This window comes from Rhinolophus ferrumequinum, chromosome 6 (genome assembly GCF_004115265.2).
Source record: "Rhinolophus ferrumequinum isolate MPI-CBG mRhiFer1 chromosome 6, mRhiFer1_v1.p, whole genome shotgun sequence".
Taxonomy (NCBI): domain Eukaryota; kingdom Metazoa; phylum Chordata; class Mammalia; order Chiroptera; family Rhinolophidae; genus Rhinolophus; species Rhinolophus ferrumequinum.
Genome location: NC_046289.1, coordinates 35,007,684 through 35,022,833, shown reverse-complemented (window position 1 = coordinate 35,022,833; position 15,150 = coordinate 35,007,684). Strand labels below are relative to the sequence as shown.

Below are 15,150 nucleotides of genomic sequence, written 5' to 3'. Positions count from 1 at the left end.
TACGAGCAGGGCACCAGCATGTTAGAGTGCTTGGGCCACATTAAGAGAGGGGTTCTAATTAATCTTGAACCATAAGCAGAGGCTACGGATACCTTGCCTTGGAAAAACTTTATATTAAACTCGAAACCTGATTCATGGAAATTTATTCATGTATTCTGAAAAGCGGGTACGAGGAGCCCGAGTTAAATTGTTGAGACAACTTCACAAAGTAGAATATATGTTGATAATGAACAACTGTCTGGCAAAAATGGGGAACAGAAGAGTGAAATTTGAGGCTTTTCAAGGAGGATTTAATATTTCTTGAAGTAAAAAGCGTATTACTTTAGGGATTTTTCAGAATTTTCTACTGTTTTTCTTACTGAATCTCTATTTAGTTCTTAGTTACTGTACTTTCATAAATCACACAATCTTTATTCACTGTATAATTGTCACTAGCAGCATCTTACTAACAAAATAGAATTGTACATACAGTATGCTTACTTGTAATTTTCCCCTTCGTATTTCTCTACATCCAAAACATGTTAAAATTTTAATATCAGTGCATATTTAGAATGTTTCCATTTTTAATTAACCAAGTCCACATATGTTTGTCATTAGCCATTGATCATAAATTTTACAAAAGTAGTAAACATTTCTTTACCTGCTCCCATTTTATCTACTCTCCCCACACCTCGCCACCTCTGACCACTTAGCCTTGTCTTCATAGAAATTTACCATAAAAGAACCTTAGAAACCATAATCCAATCTCCACCTTATAAATAAGGAAATGGAGGCCCTCCCCCAATGATTTTCCCATGGTACATGTTAGTTGCTTCTAGAGTCTTCCTCTGTGTGTATGTTCATTTATACACATACATGTATACATGTATGTGTATGTATATGTGTGTGTATATGTGTGTGTGTGTACGCTGTGACTAAAATTGGAAAACACTGGTATTAAAGGCTAAGCTTAATAAATGTGGATTTCCTGAAAATTCCAATGGTGCCAGGTAAGTATTACCGTCCTTATATACCAGCATTCTAACAAAAGAAAGAAGAATGAATGCATCAGCTCTTTACCACATTGTTAAAGTATTTTGAAAAGTCTCTTGTCATTTGAAAAATGAGATTGTTCAGTAAATTCTGATCCTGCTTTTGTGCTATAAAAAAAAGAGAGAGAGAGAGAAAATAACTACTCACAATGTTCCTTAGTTTAAAAAAACATTCATCAAAATAAGACACGCGCCCAGTTTGGAAAGTCAGATACTATTAGAAGGCTTGTAACAAACAGCACTCAGGTAACCCCCAGCTGCACTGAGTAGTCGGGTGGATGTCCGACTACTCAAATCAACCATTTTTAACTCATTTTAGCTTTTTCATCTTCCATTTTCTTTAAAAATGCTTCTATGGCTATTTCTTGACTTGTCATTTTAAGACATTTTCTACTTATTTCCTAATATAGAAGAGGAGGACACAGCATGCTTACTCCCATCCCCACACCCCCAAACATTTTTGTGAAGTCTCATTAGGAAGCAAAGATAGATGCACGGGGCTTACCCATCATACTTATCCAAAAGTCACATCATGGTTCTCTATGTATCCTGGGGCCTGATATTCCTTCCATCCTCTGGAAGTCTCACTGCTGGCAGGTGAAGTACATGAGGATATTTTCCTACTCTCTGAAGCACATTGCTCTTATGTCCCCCTTCCTTTCTCCTGTCTTCCCTTCTTCTCTCTACTTCCTTTAGAATTTTTTCTTTTTTTTTTAAACCTTAAGAGAATTGATACTTGCAATATACTGCTTACTTTCATACTTACAGTGTTTCATACATCCTCTACTTAGTGCAAGAACGGATTGGAGGAAATGTTGGAAAGTAAAAAATTCGGAATGGAGTACACATTTATCATGAGTCTTAGTAAAAGTGGTAAAATACCAAGAAAACTCACCTGAGCTGACCAAATGAAAGCCTGACAAGAAGCAGACATCACCTGAGGCTTGGGAACCAGGCCAATTACTCAGGTACTTATTCTTATAATATTCTTATATTCTTAAAAATCCACCTGCCTGGGCAATAACCATATTCGTTTTAAATATTTGTTCATTTCACATGTGAACATATTGGGTTTCCACATGACTGTCCTATTTTGACACAGACTGCCTTAATTCCTGTCATCATATTTGTCTTTGCCAGCAGGTCATTCCCATCCGAGTGCACATTATTTTTTTTGCTTCCGTTCCAGTCCTTTCTGTAACTTTGGTCCTGGCCTTTCGGTTCCCATAGCACTTCTTCCATCCTCTAGAAGATAGACATTCTGGAAGTTGTCCTGCTCCACAGCCTATAGGGAGTCCTTGGATAGTGATCCTCTACTCCCCAAATTCAAGACAAGACTCACACCTCTAGGGATGATTCTGGATCTGTGAAGTTCTGGGTGCAGGGCTAGATGAGCACATCAGTTTTTTGTGTGTGGAGAAAAATAGTGATTTTTAGATTAAACACACCCTTGGTTATGTCATGGAATAGAATGCAGAGTATGCATACTCTCAGACACATTTCACATTCTCAATGAAGCCCCTGACCTGAGACCAGCTCTTATCTATCGCTGCCTCAGGGGTAAGTTAGTGAAAAAATCTGAGGGGTACCTACTGGAGAAATAGTGAGTCATGGCTGGAAATGAGATATAATTTGCAAATTCATGTTAAGAAACAGAAAAAAATCTCCACATGGTAGTAGATAAAAAAGTTGGTTCTACCTTTACCAAGTACAGAGAGAAACCACATAATATAGTTGCTACTAATTCTTAATTTTAGTCTTTAAAAGAGAAAAGAAAAAAAAATTGACAATAGTAACAGTAAGATTTTGTGATGTGGAGGAGAGGAAATTAGTAGATGAGACAAAAAGTAGAGAAGAGAGAGCTAAAGGTGATGGGGAGATTGGGAGAATGCCACCATTGGCTTTGATCGGTGACCGGTCTCATGTTAGAAGGCAACAGTGAAATCCTTACCTGGGCTTGAGGTCAGTTACTAAATGCTTCATATGTACCTGAGACAATATTACTGAGTTCTTCAGCCTGTCTGTTTTTGCTCTTATACGCTTCTTCTGCCACCTGAAGTTGTGGAAGATACTTGACTAGTTCCTCTTCCTTTCCTTTGGCACTTTCCATTTCCTTAACATATCTTTGCTTTAAAGAAAGTAAAGCTAATTGTGAGGTATGATTTTAGAGAATTTACACAATTTATACTCTCTAGACTAGAATGTAAGTTCTGTCTTGATATCCTCCTACCCTGAGGTACACAGCAAGGTATGTGGCACATACTAGGTATCTAAAAAATATTTGTTGGCTGACTCATTGACTCTCTGGCAGTCTATAAAGTAGAGATTAGATTCAGTGGTTGTCCAAAGATCCTTCCAGTTCTATAGCTCTATTGCTATGATTCTGTCAATGCTACCATTTATGTACACCACATCATTTGAGGAAACTTCTCTTAATATTTTATAAAAACAAAACAAAACAAAAACCCAACCAGACAGCAAACCAGAACATACACAGGTTCTAAGAAATGAGCATGTAAATAAGAAATGGGGAGGGGGTAGCAATAATTGGATACAACTCTAGAACAAATGGATACAAAAGTACCCAAAACAAAACACGAAGATGCCTGCTTAATTGTTCAAAGTCAGGTTTTTTTTTAGTTTCATGTGGAATAATAGTCGGACCCCTTTTAGAAAGTCAGGACGGGTTTAAAATGATGACAAAGGCATAACCAGCCAGCTGACCTTTACTATCCATTCTCCTGTCCTTGAATATCAGGACTCCTGAGCTTTAGCTGAACATATGGCTGCCAGCTAGAGTGATTTCTCGGTTTCCCTTGCAGGTAAGTGTGACCAAGGAGTGTATGGGCAGACATGGTACGTGCCACTTCTGGGTCTTGTCCCTACAATAAGAAGGGGAATGTGCCCCCTTGGCCCTTTCGTCCCTCCCCTAGCTGGAAGAGGGTGAGAATGGAAGCTGCCACTTGACCCACAGATGTTAGCATCGTGCTGAGGATGGCCGAGCTGCCCTTCCAGCCCTGGACTGCCTATCCCGAGACAGAGAAGTAAACGTCTGTCTTCCTGTAATGACCACATCAGTGGTTCTTCTCAACTAGACACTCAGACCCTTAAGATTTGAACAGTCCATACTTGACCCAGTTTACTCTTAAAATCTTTAATTTTTATTTTTATCCAAGTTGTATCCGCACATAATTGGAAGAAAATCCTGAGTGTCAGTAGGGCAAGACCAGGCGTGCTTCCACAGCAGGCAGCACCCTAAAACAGTCCACCAGAGGTAAGTGTCCTGTGACCCCACCCAAGTGATAACTCAGATGCGAGAGAAAGAAACCCACACTGGTGGGGCGACAGCCTCCCTGGATTGGAAGCCGCATGTTCAAATAGGACCCGACATCTCTTGGGCTTATTGTCTAGGTGTCTGCAAAGGACATGCCCACTTGCAAGAGGTACCAACCCCAGGAAAGCCCCATGTTCTGTTTCCCACCAGTTATTCTCCCATTCAAGATGCAGCATACCAATCAGGTCGTACTAGACAAGCAATGTAACCTGATAATACAACCTGCAGTCCACCTTTATCAGGCTACTAGGGGAAGAAGCGAAAAAGTCAAGACCAATTTCCCAACAAAGGAGAGAGGGTTGCTAACCCTTTACGACACATCTTGCTTATTATGTTCACTGTATTTTGGCATCTCTTTGATAGAGCAGTTTACTCACGCCCTAATTAACACAGTGATACACTGGCCTCATATGTCCCCTTCCAAATTGCCACTAGAATCCTTATAAGGAAATACGAAAGAAAAAACACACATAAAACACCATAATGTCAAAAGTATGACACAGCAGAACCAGGAGTAAATTTCTCCAGACTGCAGTGTTAAGAAACTCAAAGGTGGGTTATCTATGCCATCTTCTCTAAAACCCAAGCAGCCTGGGGGTGGGGGGAGGCGGACAAGGAGGTGAGTGCATTGATTCATTCCCGTTGTCTGCATGTGGCTTAGACGCTGCCCTGACAAGAAACCATGCTCTTGTTTTAGGCTTTGAGAGGCTCTGGGTACCAGGCACTGCTGCAGCTCAGGCAAGTTTATGTTTGTCTGCTGGCTCAGCCTGTTGGTGTGGGGCAACCGGTCAGGACAGCAGCTTCTTCAGCGCCTTCAAATTCTCCGTCTGCTTCCGATTCCTGAGCTGTGTGCAGACTTAGCTCAGGGAGGACAGGCTCAGGCTTCTGCCACAACTCCTTGGAGTCGGAGCCTTGGAGAGGTCACAGACCAGTGCAGGACACAGGTACCGCTCTACACTGGTGAGTTCCAGCTCATCCCTCGACTTCCAGGTGGCCCTTGCCTTTCTCCACTGCCTGTCCATCTTCCCTTCCCAACTGCCTCCGGGCCCCAGCTCCAGATGCAAAGCCGACAGCCTCTGTCCATTGTCTCCACAGATTGTGTAGCTCCCACAACTGCAGGTCAAACCCTCTAAAAAATCGTGTCCTGGTGGCTTTGCTTCTCCTCCGGAACCCTGCCAAATACAGAGCTATTGGACCTAGTGATCCAGGCCTAGTGATAAGGCTCAAGATGTCAGTGCTGGATCAGAATGCTGCCGACGCTTGCTGCGAGCTCTAACAGGAGAACTGGAGTGCAGGCCCCCTGGTAGTGAAGCCAAGCCTCTAGAAGATGTAGTCACAGCACAACCTGGAAGACAGCACCTCCAAGATCTAGAAGTGTATATTTTGAACCAGTGACTGATATTCAGGGCGGTTTTCCTTAGAATCTGTGGGTCAGGGGCCCAAGTGGTAGTGGGACTTCTCAGTATTAAACCTGATGATTCTGCTTTCTCTTCCCGAGAGTGTGGGCTCTGTCCGCTTAGATATCCTACTACTGGTGAGAAGAATGATTTCACCCAAGGTACAAAAATCGTTCCATAAACCAAAATCTGAGATTGCTTCCTCTCCGTTTTGGGCTTCTTGTGCCACTGAGGCATAAATCGGATTCCAACCTGCCCGGCGTTATTCATGATGATTATCAAGCGGGGGGCGGGGTGAGGGTAAAGAGAGTTGTTGCTTTATAATAATGGCACACGGGCTGCCATCCATCCGTGCCTCTGTGTGAATTAGACACAAGGGGACACAGCCCTGCAGTGGGCACACAGCCTGACAAGCGCAGTGCAGACTGAAGGACTGTCTGCAGCAATCTTTTCATTTGCAGTCTTATACTTCTAATGTAGTGATCTGGCCTAATTGTGTTGTATAAGCTTGAAAGCAATGTTATAAGGTGTCCTTAGCTTATTCCTGACTCAAGAGGACTGTCTCCATTGCTTTGCCACTAAGTATGATGGTGAACTCTTGTCAGCTTTGTCTCAACAAATACCTGAGATGCTGAGCACTTCTCACCACCTGCTCAGTTACTATCCTGGGTCAAGCTGATTGAACCACTTGCATATGCTCTCGCTTCCTAATGGGTCTTTTTGTGCATCCACCACGGCTTTCCTAAATTCAACTTAACAGAGCAGCCAGAGTGATCCTGTTTAAATCAAAATCAGATAATTTCAGCCCTCAGGTAATTTCAGTAGGGCAACTACTGAACCTCTGATGGCTTCCTAGCCCAGGCAGAGCAAAAGACAAAGTACCTCCTCGCCTATAAGGTGTATCAGAGCTGAAGATGCTGCTCTTGGATCTCCCCTCAAAGAGAGACTCTGCCATGTGGCAAGGAGTGTGGTTAAGTGACAGCTTCCAGTTGCTGGCTTCTTCAGAGTTGCCTCAGCTATTTAGCCGAAATCATGTTTGTTGAGGGGTGGTCCCCAATGAACTGACTGAGCAAGGAGCTGCTACAAGGGTGCAGCTATTTCTGCCTGCATCAGGCCTCTCCTAAGGGGCAATCCTTGCTCCAGGGCTCCCCGGAGAGAGTTTGCAGGTTACATAATGGCCTAGGGCTTCCGCTGCCCAGTTTGTTCACAGGTATTCTCCCTAGTAATCCTTGGCACTCCTAATTCCATCTCAGCATCTACTTCCTGAAGATGAGTGCCTAGCACGCCCGGCACTGTCCCCCATCTCTGCTCCAGCCCCACTGAGCCCTTGTTATTCCTCAGATAGGACAGTCCTCCCTCAGAGCTTTCCTGCTGGGCACGCCCTCTGCCTGGAACCACCTTCCACAGATTTCTCCACAGCACGCTTCCTCATACCCTTCCGGGATGCAGCCTTCTCTGACTACTTCATTCAAAAGGGCACACAGACCACATCACATACACTGGCTCCATCCCATGTCCCTGCTGTATTTTTCTCTATAGCATTTCCAACCATCAAATGTGCTATAAGTTCTATTTGTGTATCTTGTGTATGTTCAATCTCTCCCCACTGGCATGTCAGCTCCACAAAGGCAGAGCTCTGTGTCTTTTCTTTCTTCTTCTATTTTTTAGCATCCAGAAGAATACCTGGCACCCAGATAAGGTATAACCAACAGAGAAATGCTTCCCACCCTGACTCTTCCCCATTCTGTTTCTTCCAGTTTTGTATAATTTGTGCAATGCTGTCTTTCCCGTGTTTGTTCCCTGAGTTGTGCCGTTTCCATTTCACCTCTTCCCACTTCTGGCCATCCTCTTCTGACATCTCTTCCCTGAGTACCTATGCTCCCATATTGCTGATTTTCCTTGGCACCACTATACAATTATATTTTTTAATTCACAAAGGAATGTTTAATCACAGTTTTCATCTGTTCCGGCACCATTTTTCTGAGTGTTCTTCATTTGTTGGCAAGTTTTATTCCCCTTTTTGTTTATCTCATAGCATTTTTGTGTGGAGGACATGTCTCCTTCTTTCCTGGTATTCCTATTAGAAAGGATTGGCTTTCCTTGGATTAATTATCTGCAGAGAGTTTCTGCCAGATGTGGCAGAGAGTATGTGTGTGGCGGGAAGAGGTGTGGGCTTGGACCAGGGTAAGGTCTAAACTTGGACATGCAAGGACTTCCTACTCCATTGCTGCAGCAAGGGACTGTTACCTTCAAATAAAAACCCTGTTTGATACAGCTGGGCCTCTTTTCCCTTTTCAAAACAAATCAAGTTCAGGAAGGCTGCTACTGCCATCCCTTTTTTCCTCAGCTCCTCTACCAATAGCAGTCTCCCAGAAATATGCCCTTGCCTTCCAAAGTAATACCATCACCTTGAAAAGGTACGTTTTCTTGAAAAGACCTGCCACTTCTGGGCCTCCTGGGTGCTTTCAGTGCCCTTTCTCTCCACCTCCCCCAGCGTCTATGCCCTATTCTATTCCAGGTCAGCTCTTGGCAGTTCCCAAGTCACAGCACTGCCCTCTCTCTAAGGAGGATTTCTCAGATTGGCCTGCCTCACTGGCCTCCCTCACCCTTTGTCACTGTCGCCAGCCATTCTCATGCCAGCTCTGCATGGCTTCCTGAACCGTTCCACCTGTCTCCATGAATTTTGCCAGTACTTCTATGTAACTTGGAGTGCATGATTTTTTTTTTTAACTAAAAAATTATTTCCTGTTGCTCTATTAATGTTTTAGGAAAAGGAGAAAGATTCAGAATGAAATTGTAACCTTGTTCATACTTAAAGATTTATTTTACATTTAACTGATTAGAATAGCATGAAATATGCCCCTTCCCCTGCATAGAGCCATATAAAATTATTCTTAGATGTAAAATAACATTTACCTCATAACTTTGCAACTCTTGAATTAACTGTTTTTCTTTGATGATAAATTTTTCCCCCTTTTGTTTTAATTCTAATGTAATTTCTTCAATCTGCGCCAAATATTCATTGATCTCTTTTTCTCTAGTACTGGTCTAATTAGAAAAAAAAAAAAAGAAGGATTTGTCATTTCTCTTATAGCAGTCATCCTTACATTTTTAAACAGCCAGGTAAATTTATATCTCTTTGCATAAGATTTGGCTCTGATTTCAGGGATCAGAGAGGGATTTTTTTCCCTCCAGAGATTAATGTCTTCAGCAAACAATATCTACAAATCACATGAGAAAACGGGGAATGGGAGAGGCAGAGGATAGAGGGTGGGCAGAGGGTAAATATAAGCGCTAAATAAATGATGTTTGGTTTCTTTATTTTTAGAAATAGATTTTTTAAAAACTATCATGTTTCTCGTTACAGATTTCAAAAACATTTTCTGTAGAGAATTGCTACTTTGTTTGCTAAATTCCTATATTTAACAAACAGCAAATAGGTAAATTTCTTAAGAAAGTTACACAATTCATGCTAAATATGCAGTCAACAGAAAGGAAAATACCTTTTGGACATATTAAATATTGAAGGAAAATTACTGATATGCAACGTAAGGGACAAATACTAAGTCCACTGAGCTCCCTTACCTCTTGTAATAATTTAATGCGTCTCAATTCTGCGACCTGAATTTTATCTATTATTTTTTGTAATTCAGATTGTACGGTGACTATCAAACGTGTGTATTTTTTCCGTGCACAAGCTGTCTTCCACTGATTTATCGTACTAGAGATGAGAACAAAAAGAGTCATCATGAAATTGACGTGACAGTCTACTGAAAAGATGAAGGAATTGAAAACGAAACAAATTCTACTGTGATTACACAAAATTGCTTGGGTTGTTGATGACGCAGACTATGCACACTAGCTGGAAAAATAAGATAAAACATTAACTGCCTCAATGCCACCTCGGCAAGTTGCTTCAAAGTTAGAAGTTGTGTTGGCACATTCAATAGGACAGTGGACAAACCACACTTGGCAGCTCACCACCTTTAGGTAAAGGATAGAAATGGGAAAGGTTCAGGGACAGGTGGAAAAAGAAGAGGCTCAAGAAGAAATAGTAATGCAATTACCTAAATTATTCAAAGTGCTACTAAGAGATTTCAAGCTTCTGGGTTCACAGCCAAAACAAAAAAAGGCTACATAATTGGAGAAGGGTAAAAATGTGCAATTCAAGTCTTATAAATAATATCAATGACAATGACAACAACAACAGCAATGATAAAATAGAGCTAAGTTTTCCCCGAGTGCTTCCTAAGTGCCAGGGGCTGATCAAAGTACTTTACATGGATCATCTCATTTATCATTCACAGCAACCTGACAAGGCGGGTACTACTATCAGCAGCCTCCACTTTATAGGGATGGGAGCAGAGAGATTATTAAATAACTAAGCCTCGCTCACGGTCACAGCGCTAGGAAGAGGCAGAGGAATGAAAGCAGTCCATCTGCAAAGCCTATCACCTTCACCACTCTCCTCTGTCCTGTGCATCACCTCCCCTACTTGTCCACACAGAAGTCTGGATGAGCAAATCTAGGCGATTTTACTCTTTGGTGACTTCCCTGGATTGAAATGGAAAACTCTGGTTCTGTTCAATGCCAAAAAAACAAACAAACAAAAAGTCAAACTACCATACACATCTAGATCTGAGAGAACTCACATAATTTAACAGAGGAAAATTAGTTCCTTGGACTCTAGCAACCAACAAGTATTCTGATTTCCTCCCTACTTCAGGGCACTGTTCATTCAGATAACATATACTATTTATAACACAAAGGGACGATTTTTGTTTTTTTACCGTCTCTGTTTTTCTCTTTCCAGGTTATCACTCAGGATTCCTATTTGTTTCTGATAGACATCCCTTGTTGATCTAAAAACAAGAAAAAACACATTGGATTTGTGGGAGCTGTTAGAATACATAAAAGACTTCATGTGTCATTCTTATGCACAATAAGGCTACCGCCTAATTAGGAGACAAAACATTTTGTGAAATAATTAAAAAGTTTAGTGGCAGACTAAGAAAAAGACAGCTATAATTCTGTGCAAGCGCAAGCTGATTTTGCAAGTATTGAGGTGTGTCCCCAAGGATAGACAAGAACAGATTCTGGGGAGGCTATTGGAGAAAGGTTCTATTGTTTAATAGAAGGAGGAACTTGGATTGCCAGAATGGAGGTGCAATCTCATCAAGAAAGGATGTCATCATTTGCATAGACAGCAAAAAGGAACAGCAAGTCAGGTCTCTTGTGACCAAAGCAGACTCGCTTCATAAAGAAAACCTGAAGGGAAATAACACTGTGACAACAAATTCGTGAGGAACTCTGGGTTTTAGATTGAGTTACGATTTGATACATTGTGTAATTCAGAAAGCCAATAGAGAGTCTAGAACTAGGGGTAAATAGTAATTAGGAATGGAAGATTTTCTGGTGAATCCAAAGTGTATGAAAATGTGAAGACTCTAGCATAGATATTAGAAGACTTCATCATTTGTATTTCCTTTTTCCCTACTAAGTGCTGCATGCACAGAGATGAATTGAAGGACACCTAAGTAAAACGTGACTATCTTTTTGAAAGATAGAACTATTCATAAATGAAACTTAGAATATGAAACGTTGTGAAATAGACTAGAAACACAACTGCGCTCATGTTTTTTCTCTGTTTGAAATCATAGTATGGACTCTCAATTTCCTACCTAAATAAACCCAATATCAGCCCCTGGAAATGCAGCGTTCTTCCCAATTTGTCCCAACCTTATTGATTTTATTTATTTACACATTTAATTTAATCCACAAAGGAGTTGAACTACTTTAAAATAAAGCAACAGTAAAATAAAAAGTCCTAAATGGATACCAATATTGGGCTCTGTGCTTCCTGGTGATGACACAGCAATTGATTATAAATTTGCATTGTTCATGAGGAAAATAAAATCCCAATCAACCCACTTCTGTTTTCCTATTCTTCATAGGGAAGAGCTGATAGTTTCCTTTCTGAAGCTGACATGATGAAAAATAGATGTTTAAAAATATTACTTATCAGTATATAAATAAGCAGTCAAAAAGCTATACTTCCTGCAGTGTTCTCAATGTCTGTTGGTATGTGTCAAATTTTCATCGCCACCCATCTTAGTTTTCTATATGTTGGTCTCTTCACTGTCCTGTATTCAAATTATTTATCTCCCTGTGTGTGGTGATATTATGCCCCTATTTGATAAACAAACAGAAAAATCTGACTTGCTTTTAAAGGTCTAGTTAAAGTTTTAAATCCTGATATAACAAAGAACTCCCTGACTTTACCTTCTTTCATCCTTGGATTGTTTGTAATAATTTACACTCTATTCCGCAATCGTACAGTGTTCACTAGTTATGGCATGTGTGTGAGTCTTGCTCATCTGCCCAACTAAAGTATAAGTTGCTGCTTTATGCCCAACATTAGAGTGTTAAAATGGTAGACTATTTATGTAGGGCATTTTGATAATAGTTACAAAAATGAAAAATATGCAACCCTCTTTGATTCAGTAATTCAACTTTTAGGACTTGATTATAAAGAATTAGTCACATAAGTTATATGAAATATGTTAAATATATGTTAAATGATGCTAACTTTGGAAATTGTTTGTAACATAGGAAACCGAAAAAACCCAAATGTCCCTCAATAGAGTACTGGTTAAATAAAATACAGTATCACCTATAAAAGAATATTATACAGTTAGAGAAAAGAGTGAGGAAAGAGGTCCCATATATATTTTTTCTTTATTTTGAAATAGTTTCAAAGTCAACAGATAAGTGTAAAAATTAGTACAAAGAATTCTCATATACCCTTCATCAACTTCTCCAATTGTTACCATTTTACCATGTTTGTTTTATCATCCTCCCAGGTATAATTTTTTCCAGCTTTATTGAGATATGACTTACATATAACATTGTGCCAGTTACCCAGATATAATTTTAAGTGGAAAAGCCAGTTCCAGAAGAGTACGATCCAAGTTTTGGATCTCTTTCTCTCTCTCTCTCTCTCTCTCTCTCTCTCTCTCTCTCTCTCTCTCTCTCTCTCTCTCTCTCTCTCTCTCACACACACACACACACACACACACACACACACACGTGTGTATATATTAGAAAGCATGTATAGCAAACTGTTAACAGTGATTATTACTGTGCAAAGATGCAGAAATTAGGGTAACTTCTATTCTCTAAGTTACACCCTTCTATATTTGAATTTTAAAATCAGGTATAGGCATTACTTTTTTTAATCAGAAAAACTGAAATAAAAATTAAAGTGATTTAGAATGGCAGAAATGAACATGATGGGGTGGGGGGTGGGTGTTGTAATAATGTTCAGGCATATCCGTGTCACTAGACCCCTAACTGGTCCATTGCTTGTGCCTAACAACTTGTACAGAACTCAGAACCTGTCTACCCTTTCAATGAAAGATTCAATGATAATGACTTTTCTGGACTATAAAACAAAGAGAGGTAAATATGAACCTTCTTTTCTATAGTATATTAGAACCTGACATAAATTTATTGTTACTATTTAAAAAAAAATAAATGCAGAGAAGAAAGATTAAAAATTTCAAAGGCAAACATACTGACGAAGTTCATCAAGTGTGACAAATCCTTCTTCCATATTTTTGATGTCTACTTTTCTTTGTGATAAGAAGTTTTCTTTCTGAGCAATTAATGTCAGTTGTTTCTGATATCTACCATGAAGAGAAAAACAGAGGTATCGTATGTTAAAGGTTGAAATAATCATTTGTAACTCCTCAGCGTGAGAAAATATGCCACCACAAACAGAAATTCAAAAAATAGTTTGGAAAGTTCAGTTCATGAACTATTTATCCAATGAATTAGTGAAAACAGAAACAAAGTCTTTTTGCTTGTGGTGGCTAAATCTAAATTTATGAAAATTCCCAAGCCAGGAAAAGAACATTGACCATTACTACAATATTAACCGTAAAACAACAAGAACAGCTCTATAGCACTTCATCCGTCTGGGTGGGTATGTCTCTCCTAATGTGTTTATGAATTTTGTTGTGTTCTTTTGTGAAAGGTAAAGGAGTCAATCAGACCAATTTTGAATACGGCTCTACCTCGTCCCAGGAGTGTGATCTTGAAAAGAACCTTTACCTGTGAAGGAGCCTGTTTCCCCATTCATAATATGAGAATTACAATAACCTATCTCACCAGGCGTCAGAATTAAATGAGATGTAAAGTGCTCAAGCCAGTGGGTGGCATCTATGAGGCACTTTATAAAAAGTGGTTATTTTTTGTCTCTAACTTGCAGAAAGAATTAATGGGACCAGTTTACGGTTTTGTTCACTTTTCCAGCATTAACAGGAATGTGCCTGTAACACAAAGTACTTTATCTAAGTGTCTGGTCTTCTTCAAAACTGCTATGGACTGTGTCCTCCACAATTTTGTATGTTGAAGCCCTAACCACCAGGTGTTTGAAGATGGTATCTTTGGGAGAGGATTATGTTTAGATGAGGCATGAGGGGCCCTCATGAAGAGATTATTGTCCTCATAGGAAGAGACACCAGAGTGCTTGCTCTCTCTCTACCAAGTGAGAACACAGGGAGAAGGTGGCCATCTGCAAACCAGGAAGAGAGCTCTTGCCAGAACCTGACCATGAGGGCATGCTGTTCTTGGAGATCCAGCCTCCAAAACAGTGAGAAATAAATTCCTATTGTTTAAACCACCCAGTTTATGGTATTTTGTTATGGCAGCCCAAGCTGAAGAAGACAAAAGCCAATAAAGATAGTAAATATTTTAGTGTTACAATTATTTGTCATCAGTACATTCTATGTTTCAAACTGATAAGTAACTTAGTATTGACCTGAGAAAAGTTTGTGGAGAATATTAACAGAATTGTTCTCAGTAGACTGTTCAATTGGATGAGGTAAAATGATTGCAACAACTCTCTGCAGCTTAAGGGCAACAACAATGACCATAAACTCAGCTTCACATAGTGGGCCCGGACACTGCAATTACACTCCCAGGTGATTAACTTTAAGTGTAGCAGTGGATTATTACTTACATAATGTATGCTTGCAAGATGCTATTCTGTAATATTCATTAAGAAAACATTGGTGAATGCCCACAATGTGCCAAGCAATGTACAAGATCTTGGGGATATGGCTCTAAGACAGAGAATCTGTCCAGCTCTGTTCATTGTTCAGTAGGACAAAGGGATTTGCACCCAGTTGAGTACAGTGCAGTGACTGATGAAAAGGAATGACATCAGAAGGATGTTTTAGAAGGATCATTCTGGTGGAAGGGAGGTAGATGAAATAGAGGTGGTAAAGCATAAAGTGCGAAGAATTTTTAAGGGGCAAGCAAACCCCAAGTGGCTGAAAGGGGTCAAAAGAATGAGGTTGGAGAGGAGGATAGGACATATTTG

The 15,150-nt window shown here is 40.1% G+C and overlaps 1 protein-coding gene across 1 annotated transcript in view; it reads right to left on the bottom strand.

The window, feature by feature from the left end:
- Positions 1-15,150, bottom strand: part of CCDC175 (coiled-coil domain containing 175) — a 51,165-nt gene that overhangs the window by 10,197 nt on the left and 25,818 nt on the right. The window contains exons 10-15 of the mRNA XM_033107953.1: positions 13,340-13,450; positions 10,553-10,624; positions 9,348-9,483; positions 8,679-8,810; positions 3,021-3,159; positions 1,060-1,139 (exon numbers count right to left, since the gene is read on the bottom strand). Coding sequence (XP_032963844.1) covers positions 1,060-1,139; positions 3,021-3,159; positions 8,679-8,810; positions 9,348-9,483; positions 10,553-10,624; positions 13,340-13,450 — 670 coding nt within the window. The remainder of the gene's footprint in view (positions 1-1,059; positions 1,140-3,020; positions 3,160-8,678; positions 8,811-9,347; positions 9,484-10,552; positions 10,625-13,339; positions 13,451-15,150) is intronic.